Source organism: Eupeodes corollae, chromosome 3, assembly GCF_945859685.1.
Source record: "Eupeodes corollae chromosome 3, idEupCoro1.1, whole genome shotgun sequence".
Taxonomy (NCBI): domain Eukaryota; kingdom Metazoa; phylum Arthropoda; class Insecta; order Diptera; family Syrphidae; genus Eupeodes; species Eupeodes corollae.
Genome location: NC_079149.1, coordinates 51,518,209 through 51,539,944, shown reverse-complemented (window position 1 = coordinate 51,539,944; position 21,736 = coordinate 51,518,209). Strand labels below are relative to the sequence as shown.

Below are 21,736 nucleotides of genomic sequence, written 5' to 3'. Positions count from 1 at the left end.
TGACATTCGGATTTCTACCAAAAATTTTTCTAATATTTACATGAAATTAACTATCCGTATAAAGGTACAATTTCCACTTGATAGAAAATAGCAATTGTCAACTGATTGGATTTCACAGTTCAGCCAATAGTGATTTTATTGCGCAGAAAAGTTTATTTCGTTTGATAGCTTTTTAGTCCACAGAATGACAAATTCACACTACAACAACTCGGTAGAGCTTCAGAGGCCAATGCTATAACTTCTGGTATAAAGCCTTAAACTATGCTTTGTGTCGTTTTGTCATACGATACTTTTTGACAGTCAATAATCGATTATATTTACAGCATTTTTAACCAAATAAAATGTTGCGATTTAAGCTTCTTTTAAACTTTAAACAAAAATACATTTTTAAATTATCTTTCCAGTCGAACATTGGCAATTATGTAAATTATCTAAAATTCAAAATAAACTACATTACCAGCATCCCTAAGCCCATCTATTATGCAGAATACAGACAAACTTCCGGTTAATTTCCTGTTAGGATTCTGCGTTATTTAAAAATAATATTAAAGCCCAGATTAAACTAAGGTATAAATATAATAAACAAAAAAAAAACATTGTTCTCTTTAACATTATAAATATGCAAACAAATTTAATAAAAATAACAAAATGAACACAACTCCGAATCGATTACTTACCGTGAAAAAATACCTTTATTTTTTAAATTAAAACATTAGTCAAATTTATTTATCTTTAAAAACCATTTATTTTCATTTTATCTGTTGTGTGATAGGCTATACACTCGTATATACCCCCCAAATCTCCAACCCTGCTCGGATATTATACAAAGATTAAAATACATTTATATATTGCACAAAATGAATTTGTTTTTGTTTGTTAAATTTATTACATAGTTATCATATTTCCAACGCACGTTTCCGGTCTGTTTTTTGTTGTTTCCTTTTTTTTCTCTGATGGCATCCTTCAAATCCTACGATTTTATTTATTTTTTTTATTCAATTTAATGTTTTTTCTTTTATAAATTTTTGATAAAATCGCTGTGCTTGCTATTAATGTCGTCCGGTTCGACAGTCTGTTCGTTGTATCGGATTGGATAGGTAAGCTGATTGCCTTTGTCCCAAGAGTACAATTCCTATTTTTAAAAATATAAATACAAAAAATGTTACATAAATAAGAAAAAAGAGGATACAAAATTGATAAAAGACACATTTAATTTATTAATTTTAAAAATTATAGATATCCATAACATTACGACCGTTATTAAAATGATTTGAAAAAATATTGCAACCATTTTTTGTACCCCCTTTAAAATATTGAATCAGCTATTTCTTAAGCAGAAGATGAAAAGGCGGAATGGCTTATTTTTTCTTTTTAACATCGTAATGGTTTTAGGACGTGAAATACATAGGTACAAGAGAAAATATCTAATCTCTTAGCAAAGGTTGAGGGGATAGGTAATGTGGTCTTGCTTGCGGCTAAATAGCACCAAGAGAATCATCATAGAATTACTTTTGAGGGATTAAAGATTATCTATAGAACTTTTTTACTTCTTATTCTTTTTTTAAATAGATCCTTAGATATCTATAGCTAGATAGGTACGTATATCGTTTTGGTATCGGGCTTTAAATCAAAAGTTTAGTTTTTAGCAAATATAATTGTTCTCTCGCTTTTCTGGGTTATGGTCTTCTATTTCGAAAAGGAGATTAAATAGGTAAGAAGCTTATAACAATAATTTTGTATCAGAGAGAATTTTTAACGGAAATTCTAGGAAAAAGCAAACCTAGTTGAAAAGTTATTTTTGTTGTTGTTGTTATTATTGTGGAAAGAGAGATAGAAAGTTTTAAATTAAAAGCATTTAATACTGGTAGATAACATAAATGGAATTCTAGGAAATTTAACCACTTATAAATTATTGGAGGGTTTGTGCGAAGGGGAATGAACTAATTGTAAAATGTTAATGGAAATTAATCAGATTTAATAATTGGTTTTACGGAGCTTTCCAATAAGAGGTTTCATTTTTATATTATACAGAAAATTAGAAATTCATTGTAAAGAAGAAGCAATGCTATTAACAATGAAAGACAACGTTAGCCAAAGGTGTTAAATCAGAAGATCTCTGTGGCCAATTGTGATAACCTTTCCAAAAATATAACAAAGCCAGGAAGAATGGCAAGTATCGCAGCTAGTTTTTGAAAAATAAACGTCATTCATACTCGTACTAGCTGTCTCAAATAGGTTATGCTACGAAAATTTAACGATGTAGATCCAAGTCATAAAACATTCATAAATTTATTTCTTTTTTTCTTAAGTTTGTTTACTTTTCCAAATTGTTCTGCCTCCTTGCATATTCAACTACAGTTCAAAGTACCTAAACATTTGAAACATAAAATAGCCATCTACCCGTCATAATGAATACTATTAAAAACAAACAATTTAGGTAGCGCAACAATCCATTGAAAACTAGGGCCTAGTAACTTACAACTCTCAACCATTCCAGTGTGCGAGTAATATTGTCAGGGAAAAAGGGGACCTGCAGTTTTAAGCGCAATCCGAATGGCTAAGCACTTTTCATTACAAGAATTACTCTTGGAGGGTATGTCAATTCCTCAAACATTAAGATAAACGGGCAGGAATTGAAGACTTCTGACATGTCAGTCCAACGTACTAACCAACAAACCACGCGATTTACAGTTTTTTCGGGTTTCTGAAATCGGCCAAGATAGTACCTATAGGATCACGAATTGTTGTTGTATTACGTCGTGTTAAAGCACAACCCATATATCTCATGTATAATTGAGGTCCCAACGCATTAACAGCTCAAAAGCTACCAAAAAGTGGTAGCTTGGATGGACAGCTTTTTCAGAAAATACTAAGGACTTTCAGAGGACCAAACGTGACAGATCTTCTTGACTTTCTACGGTCTCGGACAATTTTGATGCATTTCTTCGATTGTTGATATAATGTTAATGAATTTCTTCTATTATTTGTATCATTATGTCCATCTAAAAGCTCAAATATTTAGACCAGTTTCATTATTGCTCACAGAGGAGGTGCTTTACACAGTCTAAAAACTTGCTTCATTATTGCTCATAACTGACTGTAATAGTTTCACCATTTTTGTATTGAATTTTAACAACTTCAAAGCGTTGTTGAATCGTGTATCATTTTTAGTAATGGCGTAGTTTTAACTTATAAAAAGCTGCAGCTTCATTTTAAATGGGTCCGTAACGTTAAACTATGCGGTTACCAAAAGTTTCGTCCAATAAATCATTTGGATGTAACGGTGTTTCAAAATGTACTTGAGGACTACTCAAAATATTTTAGTTTTGTTTGTGACGTATCCTTTTAACAAAAAGTGGTTTCAACACGCACAAATTCATTTCGGATAGCATCGCCGCTATTTTTCTGCAGAGGTCTTCTTCAACGCTGTCAAAACCATTGTATGAGCTCTTTTGTATCTATCTTCTGTCCAGGTCTCGTTTCAAGTGAATGGAAAACGGTATTTGTCAAGTCTTTACGAAAAAAAGTCGTAAGGGTCCCCTCAAATTATCGACCGATCGCAATTACGTCTCTTCTTGCTAAGCTCAAGGAAACACTGATCAATTATTAAGCCAATATATCAAAATATCTGCAATACCTAAGGCTTTTTAATGAATGTCAGTACGGTTTTAGTAACAATAGGTCCACTGGTAAACTAATGGTTTATCTCACTGAACTAACACGTGCACTTATGATGAGCCCTTGATCGTAGTTTGAACTTGCTATAAGCTTACTGCTATCTGAAAATTCTGAAGTGTAAAAACAAAAAATAGTAACTGCTAGTGTGCTGCAAGGCTCTGTTCTGTTTCCGATACTCTTTCTCATTTGTATTTATGATCTCCGGTCTAAAACTCTAATACCCATACCTTCTTCGCTGAAGATACTACCCTTAACTTTCATTTTAGATTCGAAACTCTGCTCTTCGGACACATACCTGCTTCGCTGAAGATACTACCCTTAACTTTCATTTTAGATTCGAAACTCTGCTCTTCGGACGTAGATCTTTTAAGGCTATGTATGATAAGTTCATTGAATTCTGAGCTAGACAACATTGTTGAATGGTTAATTAAAAATCGAGTAGCATCGAAAGTAGCTGCTTTCTGCCTTGAAAACATAATTAATCACTTTGGCACATCAGTACCCTAGAGACCAACTTTGGTCGTACTGTCAAGTACAGAGATTCTTTTTTTTAGCCAAGAATGGCCTTTAAATTGAAGTTGTAAACGAGATTAAAACTTAAAAATTAAACAGCTGATGCCAAAAAAATAGATAACAAACATCAAATAATTATAAATTAATATATTTTAGACTGCACTGTCATTAAATGAGATAATTTGCCACTCAAGGCAATAAATGAGATATCCAACGTCACTTACAATTACAGATGCAGCTAGCTAATACAAATGATTCCTAAAGCCGATGTCACTGAATTACGGACTGAAATATCATATGTCACTTGATTAAAGTTTGGGAAAGATGAAGTAATCAAAATTACAGTTCAAAATAGCAGACTTATTCCATTCTATATCGTTATTCTAAATGGAATTTGGGTTACGAAAACTTCTTCTACGGTTCAAATCAATTTTATCGTTATTGCTCTCACTGCCTTTATACGGTCTTTTGGTCTAGGGGAAGGAATATAATCTTTGATGTATTAACTTTATTAAAAAATTCAGCCTAGGCCTATCTAACTCTCTTGGATTACGAATGACAATCAACTGCCATGAAAGTATCGTCTAATTGTCGTTTGAAGTCGAACGAACATGGTTACAGGAGGTCAACAGAATTATGTTGTTTGTCCCTATAGCATCAAGTTTAATAAACTGTTGCAAAGGCTTCTTTCTATTTTTGTGTTCTGTTTTAGACAACCAACCAAATGAAATCTCATTGGTCTTCTCACGATGTAAACAAAAAGTGTGTTAAACGAAAATGAACACACAAATCCATTCTCATATAGCTTTTGGCTTTTTTGGTAAAATTTTGTTTCACATTCAAAACAGGAAGTTAAATTTCTTCAGGCATCCGGGCACTCCGATGTTTCTAAACACAAAAGCAACACTGTAATTTTGCCCTATATTCAGATTAGGCACTCTTATACCACAAACCCCTATGAGGGCTAACCCAACATATTACTGCGCTCCCTTAACAACTCTAAGAGGAGGATAACATTTTCTAATGAACTCCACTACCTATATGAAGGCACTTCTGCCTACTTCTTGTTGCAATAGTAAAATAGGTACATGTGTAGCAGAGTTGTTGTAGACTAATGAATCAACTTTGGAACACAATCAATATATGTAAGATACAGATAGGTATAGGCTTCCCTAACATTCTTGTTTCTACGTATACATCTCTGGAAATGTTCAATGTTCATGAACCTGCGATATCCGGCTTCATTAGGAGACGTTTCCTGTCTAAACACAAATTTACGTATTCCCATATAGAGCTTTGAAATAAAGGTGTGGAAAGTTGTTTTAGATCAGGCATTCAGCTGTGATCTAAAAACATGTAATCGGAAGACATACAATCGACCTACATACCATAATATGAAGCTACAAAAAGCCTTCTTCACATTTCGTCCGTTTCATCGGAATTGATGTTCGCCACAACATTCGTATTTTGTTAGATTAACTTTTCCAAGAGCACACAATTCCTCATCCTTCGATTCCGATACTGATACCAATTTTGTTACATAAATCCACAGCATCAAGGAAGCAAACAAATCAATATACACGCTCTCTCAACGTAATCATAAACGACAAACATTGACCGGCCATAGATGAAATTGATGATGAAGACCAGCAATTTTCTCAACTTCAATGACTGCATTAGAATTCAATATACATCATCTCGATTATACACACCGACGACGAATGAGGACTGAGATATATCTTCCTGTATGTCGGCCGTGGCACCATGCCACAGCACCGTACCGCAGCAATCCATTTAATATTAACTCCAATAAACAATTACTATACATATTATGTCCCCTTACCTCGGTAAATCCATCTAAAGGACAATAAGAGATATCATCGAAAGGGAGACATTGACAGACGGGACGGGACGGCGACGGATGACAATGACGGAACGGACGGATGTTGACATGCCTTTGAAGCTAAACTGCAACGCTCCAAATACCAAATCAAATAGCCACCGATGAAGGGAATGACGTAGCATGATTTAACCATTAAATAGCTTGCGTACAGAATTCCAAATCCCTTATTGTATATAAATGACCAACAAAACGACCGACAACGACGACGACGAAAACGACGCGACGAGCGACAACAGGACAACCGGCATCAACAACGACATCAGCTTTGGTCTATAGGTCTCCATAGGACGAGGACGACCAATATGAAAAATGCCCAACATATCGTTTGTCGTTGGCTGGCTTCATGCTCGATTCAACCCATCATCTGGTGATGCTTCAAAATCCTCCCCATTCCTGGTGTCCCCAAAAAATTGTATATATGTATATCAAATCAATACGCAAGTAAATTGCCTCGTTTTGTCTCAAAAAAGGAAACAATACAATAAGACAAGTCCACTGAGTATCTCATCTAATCTTTTAGTGTACTCCTAGGTATATAGACTAGCCCCAAGCTACCATTGTTTAGGATCGTAAAAACTCGGCATCTTACCCAAGCACCATCCCTATTCCTATATCACCATCATCATCATCATCTTCATCGTCTTTTGGGCCTTTGAAGTCTGCACAACAACAAAAGGAAGACAGAACGAAAAAAAAAAACATACAGACAAATCACAGACTGTCTTTTATGATTTATTTACTGCGCTATCATCTCAATGTTTTTTTTTATTTCAATCCTTGCGTAAAAACAAACACTGAGACTGAATAGAGGAAGAATGAATATTCCAACCTCCATCCAATACACCCCACATCCCAAGCCCTAGCGTCATCGTGCGTTGCGTCTCGTCCTTATTGTGAAAATTCAGAGGATGAACGGAATTAACGTGTGGGGGTGGTTTATAAATAGACATCCTAATTTCTGATGAAATATTGGATGAGAAAAGAAGAAATATTGTTTGTTGTGTTAAAGTAAACATAAATCCTGAATTTTTCAAGGATGAGATACCTATAGACTACTATAGACTATATAGGCTCGTATAGCTACGTTTGGTAACATGTCGACAAATCTTTTAGGGATATTTTTCACTTCGTCATGATCATTTTTGAAATTAGTATTTCGTTTTCGTTTTTGAATTTGAATTTTGTTCAAATTTAACTTTTTTCCCATTTTTCAGGATTAATTTACGCGAATAGGACGATATTTTGCAGTAGTTAATCTAACTCATCAATTTTGTTGATAGTTGAGTTTGTCGTTGGGTATCTAACAAATTGCTCTCATAATTTTGAGATTTTTTATTTTATAATTTATTATTCTACTATGAATATTTGAAACATAACTTTTATATAGTCTTTTAACTTGGTATAGTTTAATATTTTCCATTATTAGTGACGTTCAAACAGACTGTTTTGGGAATTTCATAGTTTATTAAGGAAGAACGTCCGTTGTTGATTTGTATGTTCTTTAGGTTAAAAATATAACAAAAAAAGAGGCTGGGATGCGACCCACACTGATAACTTCCCATCCCGTCTGTCGATTTGTCTTGCTTAAAAGTTTGTCTATATGTACTCGTATCAATTTTTACCAAATTTGCGTACTATTTCATATAGATTTATTTTTTTATGAAAAAACGGACTGTTGGATTTTTATATAAAAATTACTGAATATCGAAAACAATATTTTCTGTGAAATAAAATAAGTTTGAAGCCAATATTTCAAATTTTTGAAAAACTATTTGAGTCGAACATCAATTTTTACCAACTTTTATTCATTTTGTTTTTAGGTTTCTATTTTTTGTAAGAAAAACTGTCAATTCGATTTTTCTCAAGATTTATCAAAATGTTGAAAACAATATTTCTTATAAGTTAAAATTAGTTTGAAGCCTAAATTTGAATTTTTTGAAAAGATATTTGAGTCGATATTCAATTTTTACTAACTTTGAGTAATTTTTTTTTTTAGATTTTTATTTTTTATAAAAAAAAACTGTCAATTCGATTTTTATCAAAATTTTATGACATGTCAAAAACATTATTCTTCGTTGCACAAAATTGTTTTGGAGATAAAATCATATTTCAGTCGTAAAATTTTGTAGGTGACAAATTTTTTTTCAGTTTTTTTGATTTATAAATAAAACCGTTAAATGGATTTTTTTCAAAAAATATACTTGTTTGGTATCACGTTACAATAAATTATAAAAAAATTAATTCAAGTCTCTAGCGTAAGATATTTAGGGTTAACCAAAATTTACACCTTTTTTTCAAACTGCTATGGTAAAAAAACCACCCACGCAATTTTCTTGAGAGCCCTTTCTGCATCTTTCTGCCTTATTATCTGTATAACAAAATTTATTTGAAGTCGATATCTCTTCTGGTTCTTGAGCTATGGAGGACGAAAAAAACGTTGCGGTCGTACGGACGTACGGACGCACAAATGTACGTACACACGCACGCACAGACATCTTTCTAAAAATCTTTTATTTCGACTCTAGGGACCTTGAAACGTCGAGAAATGTCAAAATTTTCAATTTGACAAATCGGACCCATTACAATAACTTCCTATGGGAAGTTAAAAATTAATATAGAAACAAATTTAAAAATAATCGGGTTTGTTTCACATGAAATTGATATCGTTATTCTATAAAATTATGTAAAACCCTCGCATCATCCAAAATAATAAATCTTAAGCATTCGATTTTTTTTGGTTCGAGTAATTTACAAATGTCAACAGTATTTAAAATAATTCGATTTTGAGGTCGTTTAATATAAACTTATTTTTTAATTTCTCATATTTTTGATTTTATCGTTCATTTCCAATAAATTTTTACAAAAATCGACTTCTGGATTTTTTTTTCCAAACGAATGCTAAAAACATGCAAAATACACTGTTTTGGGATAATGTTTTCAAACAAGAGAAACTCTACAGAATAGAATTAAAAGAAACAGTGCTCTTGTCATACTGTATTTTTACTTAACAAAATAATTTTGAAACACAGAATTTAATGCATAAATCATTAAGATACAACAGCGTACCCGAGCGAGAACTCCCAACACAAAATTATGCTTCTAAGTGAAGTCATCTGAATTTAATTCTGTGTCTCAAGCTCTCTGAAGTTATAGCATCAGTTTTTCTTGACTTTTATAAATATAGCAAATCCCTTTCTTTTATTTTAGATCAGAAATTATTTTTTATTGTTTACATGACAGCAGTTTTATCATTTTTACGACGGACGTGAAAACCAAAAAATTGTCCGTCTAGACAAATTTCGTTTCTATCGCCAGAAACTTTGTCCTTCATTCCGGTTCTCCTAATAAGGATAATTCTACTTAAAATTTCACATACTAATAAAATCCCTCATCTACGTTGAGAAAACACTTAAAAGTCATTTGAGATTAAATAAAATGGGAATAGAAAATATAAAAACTTTTAAACTTCGATAACATTGATTACTAGTATCAAATTTTTCTTAGGGTGAGTTTTTAAGAAATGGGCTGCCTTGACACCTCTCACACAAATATTCCGCACAGTTCATCTCTTTGCTTAGCTTATCTTAAGACAGATCATAACGTTAAAAAGGACTCATCCTAAAAAATATGAAATACAGGGAAACTAACTTATTGAAAGAAATGGTTTGTGTATTGGATTACTTCGTTCAAATACACAAACCATTCATTTTAATAGATTATTTTCCCAGTATTTCATATTTTTATTATAGTTAAATGTTAAGTTTTTTAACAATTCATAAATTCATATTAAATAAAAATAGAATTCTCATAGTCTACATTTTCTGTTTTTTGAAACTTTGTTTGGCAAAATTAGTTAAGTGTGATAGCCATAAACGGAAGACTTACTAAGACATTCGATTCTGCAGGAGTGCTTTGAGAAAATGGTTAGCACTTGATTTTTAGCACATAATTAATGTTTTTATTTTAATTCGTTCAATTGGTTTTGTAATAGAAAAATTTAATGAATTCACAAATACAATTTGAGTTATGGTTAAAAAATGAGGGTGTACAAATTTTCCCAAATCTTCCATACCTCGCTGCTTGACCCTGTATGCATTCGATCTATAGGGATTATTTGGTGCATTATTTAATGGTAGATTCTTTCTTAACCGAACGGGGATTTCAAATAGAGGTTTTATTTCGGATTGCCCGCTCTGTGGGGAGCTTCTGTCTTTTGATATTTAACATAAATATCAAAAAAAATGTAACGATATAATCTTCATCAACTTATTCAAATTGCTTTAATTCACTAGAAAAATAATAATTTTATTTAAAAAATAAAGCAGGTTGTCGATAAGCACCTACTCAGCCAAAAATAAGGAACCAAGGAAAAAAACTATCGGATAAGTTGATAACTAAAAGAATCAAAACCATGTGTCGTATCGCTAAAGAAGAATTGAAATAATTGCTGCTGTTAACCATAGTGGTAATGAAAACTCTGGTTTTTCGATTCATTAGAATATGTTATTCTGTACTTAACAGACAAAAAACTCATACTAAACGGCTTTTATAGCTCAGTTAACGCAAGAACTGATTCCACGCGGTTATCTGTATGGTCGTATTTTTGCAGATTGGAGTTCATTAAAATGATCCACATTTTCCAGTGATATTAAAATCATATTCAGTAATAAGGACCATTTTCCTTCATTTGCAAACAAGCCTTTTCATCTTCTTTTATGTCATTGCGGTTTTATTATTGAATCTAATTAATTGGAAAATATGGCTTATGCAACTGTTTCGTTAAATGTTTTATGATACCAAGGTGTTATTAATAGCCGGAGTTGGGAGATATTGACATGGACAAAGAGATGGCACTTGCTTCTTGCTATCAACCTCTATAGATGGTGTTATTTCTCGAAGAGGGGATCGCAATTTGGCACACAAATCTTATGATTTTACATCTTTTTTCTTTCAATGGCAAATATTTCGTCTAACAATGAAGTAGACATTCATTGATTTTTAATAAAAATATGTTCGCTTTTTTAATATGAAAATGAGACCTTTTATTGGAAAGCCTCATCTTTATGTACATTATTTCCCTTTTTGTAACAAAAACATACTTTATTTAATAAATCCTTAGATATAGACTCAAAAAAAGTTAATTAACCAATCTTTAAAATTTTGAATATAACTATGTTTAAAAATAAAGCGCACGACAGGGTCGCACGAATTTGCTCTTGTATCCACGGAATATGTTTACAAATAGTACTAAAATTATAAAATGTTCCTATCAGATATGCAAATTTTTCTTTAAAAATTCAAATGTCATTTAACTAATAAAAAACCTTGATTTTTTTAATATTTTTTCGAAAATCGTTAAAGCGAATTTAATTAAAATTAGTTTTTTATGTTTAAAATTTTTAAATTTTCATTTAACTACTTTTTACATTTGATTTTCGTTAGCATCTATTTTCGAGATATCAAGTTTTGAAAACAACTATATATTTTTTTTTAACTCGAAAAAAAACAATGTCATTTTTTATTATGAAATAAATATTATTAAGAATTGGGGAACACACTTTTTCGAGTTCTCGAAATTTTTTACGAATGCAATTCTTGATATATAGTTGTTATATGTCGCAGGTACAAATAATTTAAGGTTTTATAAGCGTCACATATGAGCGAAAAAAGTGATTTTAAAGTCGTAAACAAGGATTGTCAATTATTATTAGAATTAAATATTTATAGTAAAATTCGTTCATTTAAAGTTAAGCAAACAGATGAAAATACAAAGAAAATTTAAGGTTTTCCAGATGAGGATTTTGGATGATAAACTCAAAACTTAGCTTTTCATTGAAAAAAAAAACTCATCACCATTTAAGTATTGTTTAAGTTATAATTATTATAATTTATTGTTTTACTCATTTAAATACCAAAAACTCCAAATTTAACTTTCCTTATCACTTTTAAATCTCGTGGCACATAAACATAAAAAAGATTTATGAACCTAACAAATTTATAACTATATAAAAAAGTAGTTTTATATTTTCATGTTTTTGAAATATGTAAGCAATTAAAATCTATTTAATGTCACATTGCACCAAATTGAGTTTTTAAAAATACAAACACACAATTTGAAAAATTCAGTTCTCAGTTTCAGTGATAAAATTTTTGAAATCGCTTTTCAAATAAGCTTTTCTTTATTTTTCAAAACACTCTATTTCGATTGTTTCTTTATTTGTAGTTTGTGAACTAATAATTACAACAAAACCTTGGATATTATAATACTGTTCTCAATGATTTCATGTGGGTTCAATAATTTTAAATGGTTATTGTCATTTTTTTCTCAAAAAATTCTTTATTTACAAAATTACAATATTCTTCATAATAAAGTAAGTACTAATTAGCAATCAGTGCGTTTTTGTACCAAAACTTTACCTATCTATTTGGTTTTTCATACAACGATAAACATATCCTCGTGTTGGAATTAGTTCCGAAACATCATACCCTTATTTACGAACTCCCATAAACTCGATAACTGATGGGAAACTGACTTTTTTCTAATTACCATCATGTCACTTTTTAACGTGAGCTTGATGTGCTCTGATAAATTCATCATTAACAACAATATTTTTACATGAGGACACACGATGGTTTGTTGTAGCCTTGAAATAAAACAAACTATACATAACAAAAACTATACTTCAACTTATAGTAAAATGCTCATATAAATTACGAGTCCAAAAACTCAACCTTAAGTTTATGTGAGATGTTTATTTATTACCAACAAAACCAACAGACTTTCGTACATCCAACTTTCATTTATATTAAACGACGACCGAACGATAGTACGAAAACTACCATAACTTTAGAAATATGTATGTTATGTACTTCCCTGAGATATAATATGTGTGTTTTAGTTTTTATGTCTCGCAGGATATAAAAAGAATAACATAATATAGTGGTATAAAGTATAAAGTATACGCAAACATAAGCAGTCCATAAAAATATAAAATATCTTGTTTTACTTGAAATTATTATGTGGCAATATTTTGTTTGTCTACTAAAAATGTTAACAGTTTTTCATCGTTTGTGATTGCTGCCCAACGCCCACAAGTAGCCGAAAGTAAGTAGAAAAAGCATTCTCTTATGACTTGAATTATTATTATCAAAAAAGGAAGTGGACATATTAAACATATAGCACAAAATAAAAATAACTTTCATTGCTAATCCAAAAATATTACATGTCTTTGATGCAATTAAACTGAAGTATTGTTATGTGTTACGATCAATAAATCAAAAAAATTACACCCTATTATGGCTAAAAGCCAACTAGAAGCTTTAAGAAGAAGAGGCATTTCAACGAAAAAGACAATATTTACACAAAAAGGCAATAGTACTTGTTCTGTCCATCTGTGAAATGTTTGCGGGTTGTATTTGATACCCATATATCAACAACTAGGAACTTTTATTTTGTTGCTTTTGCTTGTAAGGATTTCTTTGTCTTTATCTAGGACATTTTGACAGATAACAACTACACTTGAGAGATTTGAAATCAGGTCTTAATTTTGAATTCAATTTCTTGGCGACGACGCACGTCTTTGTCTAATGCCACCCCGTCGTCAGCATTACTTTAATTTAGTTTAGTCTGAATTTCAAATAGTTGTTGCTCACATTTAAAAATAAACGGCAGATGTTTTTCTTGCAAACTTACTTAGGTTAAGAAAAGATATAATTTAGTGATAAGAACTAAAAGTTCTTGTGATTTTCTCCATAAAAAAATATTATCTGGTATGGTAGGCCTCGAGGTATGCTAATATTTAGAAAAGCTCTTCAAGCAAATCGATGTTATGATTAAAGATAAGACAAATTTTCTTTAAATTATTGATGGTATGAAATAAAAATTCTCAAGGTACAGCAGATAGGCTTAATCATGGTACACACACCGTATACGCACTTTTTTAAATGGTATTTCTTTGGTTCTTAATGTTGCAACCAACTTGCTTTAAATTTAACTGGTCCAATTTTTGCAATAAATCTGTCAAATGTTTTGACAAATGTTATGTCTATTTTATATAACGTGAATTCTTTCAGTGGTATAAGACTTGTTTGGCCTTTATGTCAATATAACCGTTACAAATATTTGGATATTTTTTTTTTTTAATTAGAGGAATTTATCGTCAAATCATTACTAATTTTTGTACTGTGCTCACGCATTTTAAATAGTAAAAAATCACTGCGCACACTTAAGGGTTCTAACGGTTTACTTTTAAAAGGCCAAAGATTCATGATTTTTGTATTTATGTTGCAAATCATCTGGATCATAAATGGTTCCAATAAGATATCGACAGCTTATGCTTGTTTATGCTGATACAAACAAACATAAAACACCTATTGACAAAATAATAGTCGTCGGAAAAGTTTTGCAAAATCGGATTAACAAGCGTTGGCGTTCAAAAGCGCAGTCAAATATTAAGCCCATGAACTTTGCTAGCTAATATGAGACACAATACAGAAATCATTATGATAAAATAAATTTGAAGGCTTTTAGAATTAAAACGTCCTCAAATGTGTGCTTTATAAGCATGTCATCTCAATTAGGCTTTTTAAAGAATGCAACATTTTGGAATTGGAATTATTAAAAATTATCTTTTGAATTCATTTAGCCCTTAGTTTGCATTTTCCAACCATTTAACTACAATTTGAAACTTCTTTGCATTCACGTACAGTCTTTGAATTCTTTTGAAGTATTTGACATCGATTTTCAATGTCAGACCCCAAGTGATTAAAATCAAAAGTGTATATTAAAATTTCACTTGAGAATGCAAAAGAATTCAAAGCCTTAAAGTGAGTTCGAGAACTTACACTGAATGCAAAGACTTCAAAAGAATGAGAAGATTAAAAAAAATTGCTCAGACCTTTAAAGAATATAAAGAATTTAAATTAAAGAAAAAGCACGCAAAATACTTCAAAAGAATGAAAAGATTTCGACTGAATTTAAAAATTGCTTGAAGTCTCAAATGACTAATTGGTTTGAGAAAAAATCATTGCAATCTTCTCCAGTTGTAGTAATCGTTTCGTTTTGTAGATGGTCCTGTCAGAGGTCTTGGTATTAATCCCTGCCTGTGCCATCTAAAGTTCTTGTCACGGCTACTGCCTCTTGCGAGGAAGTAACAAATCTTCGAAGAGTAATTCTTGTCATGAAAAGTGCTTGTAACATTAGCCGTTCGTTTTCTGCTTAAAACTGTAGGTACCGTCCATTCCTAGCATCAGTACTCGCACACAGGAATGGTTCGGAGTTGTAAGCCACTAGGCCCTAGTTCTCCACGGTCTGTTGCGTCACCCAATTTATGTATTAATCTTTTCCAATTAAAAATAAATAAATAAATTGGGTGGCGCAACAGTCCTTTGAGAACCAGGGCCTAGTGACTTACAACTCTCAACCATCCCTGTGTGCGAGTAATGTTGTCAGGAATGGAGGGGACCTACAGTTTATATGCCGAATCCGAACGGCTTATTTGAGAAAGCACTTTTTCATGACAAGAGTTACTCTTGGAGAATTTGTCAATTCCTCGCAAGAGGCAGTACCCGTTAAAAGACTTTAGATGGCATAGGCAGGGATCGAACCCAAGACCTCTGGCATGACAGTCCAACGCACTAACCATCATCACGGGTACTACTAATCTTTTCCAATTAAATAGGTTAATAATTACAAAATTTAAAGACCCCTTATCTAGATGAATTCAATGAATGCAATATTTTTATTGCATAAAAGATTATTTTTATTGTATTATTCATAAAAGATTACATTTTTTACAACCCTGCTGATGAAGCACATTTTATCTGAGGTTTTCAGCCTTTTTTACATAGTAGGTATCAGCAGACTTTTGCAATTGTACAAGAAATCTTCTACCCGGACCTGAATCTAAAGTTTCTTAAATTATAAGCCATCATAGAACCCAAATGTTACAAGAAGTGCACTTAGATTTCCATTTTTCCATTTTTAATTGAAACGGCACTTCAGAAATGTATTAAAAAAAGTTATCTTCCTTTTAAATCTATTGATGAAAAGCAGAACAATACTTATCCAAATAGCTATTCATTAGCTTTTCTTTTCTAGTCTTCATCTTGAACAAAGCCATGAAGCGAGTACGAGTTTTCAAATGAGACGTATTTTGACCGGAAACAACAAAAAATCTATAGGAATGAGCTTAATGCAGAGTACTTTCAGTAAAAAAAAACATTGAAACGTAAAATAAACACTTGTGTGCCCCAGAGCTCCGTTTTGTCTCCGACACTTTTCCTTATTTTCATAAATGATCTTTTATCTGATATTTAACCCACTAAATTATTTCGTTGATGATAGTACCCTAAGCTTTTTCTATTCGTTTTTAGATTCCTAACCTTGTCCTTCGGATGTTGACTATCAACAGAAGCTCATAAGTTTTTATATTCTGATCTTGACAATGTTTAGGTTTTCTTCATCGCCGTCGGTGCAAGAAGTTTTTTTATCCTTTCTGATCTGGCTATAATTTATAAAGCCTATATTCGGTCAAAACTCGAGTACAATTCAAATATCTGGGTAGGTGCTCCAATAACCCATTTGAGTCTCTTGGACAGAATTCAAAAGAAAGCTCTAAAAATTATTGGTCACCTGTTGTTAACTGACACTTTTGTATCTCTTGAGCACCGTTGTCGAAAGGTTTCATGACTGACATTATTTAATTACTGTTTTCATTAACATTGCCAGATGCATTCCTCCCCTCGCCTCAAACAATTTAACGGTAATACCCTAGAATGCTCATCAGTCTACCCTTAAGTCCGATTTCGGACGCACTACATGAATGTGGAATGCTTTACTAGACACAAAAGACGATCTCAGGGCTATTTCATTTGTAGACGATATGAACTAGAAATGGCCGCTTAAATTTTGCTATGACTCCGTTGGATTTAATCTTGGTTTTCTTAAGTCGCAGTTGCATGCGAATACTCCAAAAAACACAGCTTTCACAAAATGGTATGATTATATCATTGAACAACAATAAAACACAAATGAATTTGGTGGTGCTACAGATCATAGAGAATTCGTAGTCAATGTTCTGATAATGAACAGATAATTTGAGAAGCACTTTTCATCGGCTTAGGCAGCCACGGATACTACAATGACCAATTACTTTTAATGAGTGTATTAACTGAAAAGCAAACTTGTGCAAAGCTTATTTGTTATCATTGCATCTTTTGTTACACAGAAAACCCTTTAAATATACTTTTTTGACATCACAAACATTACGAAAGCATTTAAACAGGAAGGAAACCAAATGATATTTATGATAACGACCATCCTGTTCTGTTCGAGGCGATAACGAGCTCGTTTGTCTTCTGCAATGAATATAGTTTAACATCTTTTAAGGATTTCAATAACGAAAACTAGGGCATTTAATAATGTAGCTAAATGTTTCTTGAAAAAAAAGCAAATGTACGAATAAAAAACCTCGGAAAAAATTTGCAACACTTTTCTAAGATAAACTAAAACCTTTAACGTTAAAATGAAAAATGAAAAAAACAACAACCCTTCAAAATCAGTAACCCAAAAATTGAACTAGACCGAAAGTAATTTGATCAAAATGCCATATAATAAGTTTTAATATACTTCACATGTCCAACAAAAAGTGAAACATTATCAATCATCTTCCTTTTTTTAACCCCCCTCTTTTAGAAGAAAAAATAAAGACATTTGCCACATATAACGGTAACAGCAACAATATCTAACAACAAAAACCGTTGAAAAAAGGAAACATAAATGTTCAACTTCATTTTTCAAAAGCAACGTTCTCTAAAAAGACTAGATTTATCACAAAACATTTTCATTCTCAAGAGAGAGGCTTTTGCCATCATCATCCCATCCCATAAGAAAAAAGAAAAGCACAACACATTTGAAAATTCCTGTAAAATGTGTGAATCAGAAGAAAACGAAAAAAAAACCCTTTCAAATTCAATTACCAATACTTCGTTGCCATTCTAAGTGGTCTATTAACTTTTCAAAAGAAAGCAGAGGGACAGCTTATTCTCGAACCATTATATTTAGGAATTACGTTTACGTTTACGCCATCCAGCCATAGCTATCCACCATCTACCACTCCACATACTTCAATTGAAAAATAGCCTCCCGAACAATTCTCGTAAACACCCGCGCCATTAAGTAAGACACATAACACTATAACACTTACCCCAAGATGTCGATTGTATCCAACAGTGGTGGTCCTTCGGAAAGGATTCGAAAATGGCAAGTCGACTTTTATCAATTTCCCATTATAAAGATCGACAGCAACATGAATTTGGGAATTCCTTTCTGTCGTAGAATCAATAGCGTACAATACCCCGCACACAATGAACATCTCACCGAATTTATGATGATCCAATGTGATGTTCCAGCTGTATTGGGTTTGCAGACTTTCTGCGTCCAACTGCAAAGGGAATACAAGTGGTTAGAAAAAAGGACCATCACAATAAAACAAAAAAAAAACTAAAAAAATGCCAATATAAACCAATTTTGTGCCGGTCTAATGTCATCGTAACTCTTTTCCTTGGGTCTTTCGTTTGGTCTGTGTGCAAAGTTTAGACAAGTCGAACTACTTCAGAGGCAGGCGGCACACCGACCGACCGACCGCTGAACAACCAACCAACCTACCAACAGACCAACTGACATAGACAAATCGTTATGAGACTACTCACCTTAACCACGAGGGTATTATTCGAGTCGTATGTACTGTATATAATCCATAGCCCTACATCGTCCACATTGAAGTCCATGTAGTTGTAGTTGGTCGTGTACAGCTTATTTCCGGTGGATAGTCCTGTGTGGGGTAGTTTGGCTGCTGCAGAAGTAAAATAGAACGAAGATTTTATCAGAAAATTAGGATTACACAACAACTGTTTTTTTTTATATTTTTAGTCCGAGATACAAGTTGATGGATATTCGCGAGGATTTTACATTCATGGCATTATTTTTTGAATTCAAAGAGGACATCCAGTAAAAGTCGTTAAACGACATGAGCTACATCTCCGCATATCCGCCTCTGAGATTGCATCATCGCGTGACCTATCCTCATTCTATAAGACGACTATCTATAGCTAAGTAGGTTAGCGTAAGAATAGATACGGAAGTATGTCGAAGTGGCCATCGGCATTTACAACAATATCTACTCGCACAAAACACGAACCACAACACAATCAAGGATCGTCTTCTTTTTTTTTAAGCGAAGCGAAGCTAAGCGAAACGAGGCGAAGACGATAGACGACAGGACATCTTTATTTGGTTTATGGATGTACATTGTACATACATAAACCGACCTAACCTACTCATAGCCTTAGTGTTGTTGAATTCAATGTGTGGAAGCATTAATGTTAACGAAACGAGGCTTTCCGTTCTGATGACTGCAATTGCTTGTTAACGGTTGGACATGACAGGAGTACGACCACCATGGCATCGTATAAATGGCCAAAAGGCGATTGTTTTTAGGTCGACGAACTTTGATTTAATGGATTTCGTGTGAAGATTGGTGAAATGTTTTTAAGAATGTTTTAAGTGTTTTCGCATGTGTTGGATGTGATGTGCACTCTACCCTTACCACCCATCATCATCACGTGTGTCGTCTTCGTCCTTGTAGTCGTCGTCGTATTCACTGTCGGCATGAAGCTTTTGAGCTTTGTTTTCGACGATAAAACGAAGCGGGTTTATGGGTGAGCTGTAAATGTGCGATTTACAGATTAAGAACACAAGTAGTTAATTTTTGATTAATTGAACATTGATTTTGTTTCATGTGATTGACTTTTCTTTTACAATGTCGTGAGCATTTTCTCCTTACTATAAAAAGTCAAATCTTTTTTGTAATGAAGCTTCTTAATCATTTTTGTTTTATGGAAGTAGAAATAAAAATTATGTTACATATTGCCAAAGACAAAAATTTGATAGCTTTACAAGCAGGCATATACGCACACGAATAAGAAGAATATACAAATTTAACAGGGTTCAGGTGAAAATCAAAAAACAAAGTAAGGACATGAAAAAGCAACAGAAATGTTATGATTTATTGTGGGGAATGTTTTCATTTAATTTGCTACATGCTGAATTCTATTAAAATAATTTACGGTAAATTATTTATTAATAGGTAAATTATAGCCATCCATAATATAAATCTAACTTTGATAATTCTGTTGGAAAAAGGTTCAAATTTCGGAAGACATTAATAGAAGATTAAACTGAATCTTCTGAATGAGGTTATTTTTGGTAGGATTTTTGTTTTGAATTTAATGAGGCTAGAGGTTAAGTTGGTGGTGAAACAGCTCACATAAAAGTAAGTTCTAAATCTGTTCATGATAATAGACGTGTTTTATTGGTAAAAGAACTTTAGAACGAATTATTATTATTCTTATTATACTTCATCTAAACTAAACTTAAATTTTTTCGTTATTTTATTTTCACTTTAATTAAAAAAAAGGAATTAAACGAAAATAATATAATTACAAAAAAAAACTTTTAGTCTAGTAACTATAACATCAGACCATGAGTTAAATACGGTAGTTTTGAATTGTTGGTTACTTTTTATGATGTTGGCCTTATTGATAATCCAAGTTTCCGACTTCGAGAGAAATATATGGGTGTACTGTATACAGCTACAAATTAGTAATACTTGAAAGCAACTAACATTTGTAGCGGTTTCGTCGCGAAGTTACGTTCAAAGATTGTGGTTGAAAACTTTTGATTATATATGGGACCTAGAAAAAAATTGTATCTACTGGATTTAGGGAAACGGCTATTAAACTACGTAATGAAAAAATAGTGTAGTAGATGTAATTGTTGCCAATTTTCTAATTTTGGCCTTTTATTGTTTTGAGAATTACATTGATTTAGAAAAAAATATAATTCAATACCATACAAAAAATAAAAAAAGGCTGAGATGCAAAGAACGCTCATAACTTCCCATCCCGTCTGTCGCTTTGTCTTGCTTAAAAGGTTTGTACGCTTTCGTGATTTGTTAAAAAAGTTATCGGTTAAATTATTCTAAAAAATTTTAAAACTACAATATTTTGCATAGTGATGAAATAGTTTGATTTCAAAATCTATTTTTGTTAACGAGATTTTTAGTCGTTAACAAATTTTCACCCATTTTAGTAGCATTTTTTAAAAGTTTTATCAAGAATTGAAGATCAATTTTTACCAATTCTGCGTACTATTTTTTGTAGATTTAATGTTTTTATGAAAAAAACTGGTTAATTTTTATAAAAAAACAATAAATGTTGAAAACAATATTTTTTATTAAATAAAATTAAATTAAAGCCTACATCTAAAATGTTTGAAAAGATATTTTAGTCGAAAATCAATTTTTACGAACTTTTATTTGTTTTTCTTAGGTATTTATTTTTTGTTAACAACGTTTAGGTTTTGTATAAAAGTTTTGAAAAGATATTTTAGTCAACATTAAATTTTTACCAATTTGTATTAATATATTTGTATATTTATTTTTTGTAAGAAAACTGTCAATTCGATTTTTCTCAAAAAATTTCCGAATGTTGAAAACAATATTTCTTATAATATACAATTAGTTGGAAGCCAATATCTGAAAGTTTTGAAAAGATATTTAAGACTAAAATAAATTTTTTCTA

General features: G+C 31.9%; 1 protein-coding gene across 1 annotated transcript in view; it reads right to left on the bottom strand.

Moving 5' to 3' along the window:
* Positions 1-744: 744 nt before the first annotated feature.
* LOC129951732 (uncharacterized) overlaps positions 745-21,736 on the bottom strand; it is a 230,557-nt gene continuing 209,565 nt past the window's right edge. Inside the window, exons 16-18 of the mRNA XM_056064037.1 lie at positions 18,806-18,948; positions 18,301-18,537; positions 745-1,132 (exon numbers count right to left, since the gene is read on the bottom strand). Of these exons, the coding sequence (XP_055920012.1) occupies positions 1,016-1,132; positions 18,301-18,537; positions 18,806-18,948 (497 nt within the window). The 3' untranslated portion in view covers positions 745-1,015. The remainder of the gene's footprint in view (positions 1,133-18,300; positions 18,538-18,805; positions 18,949-21,736) is intronic.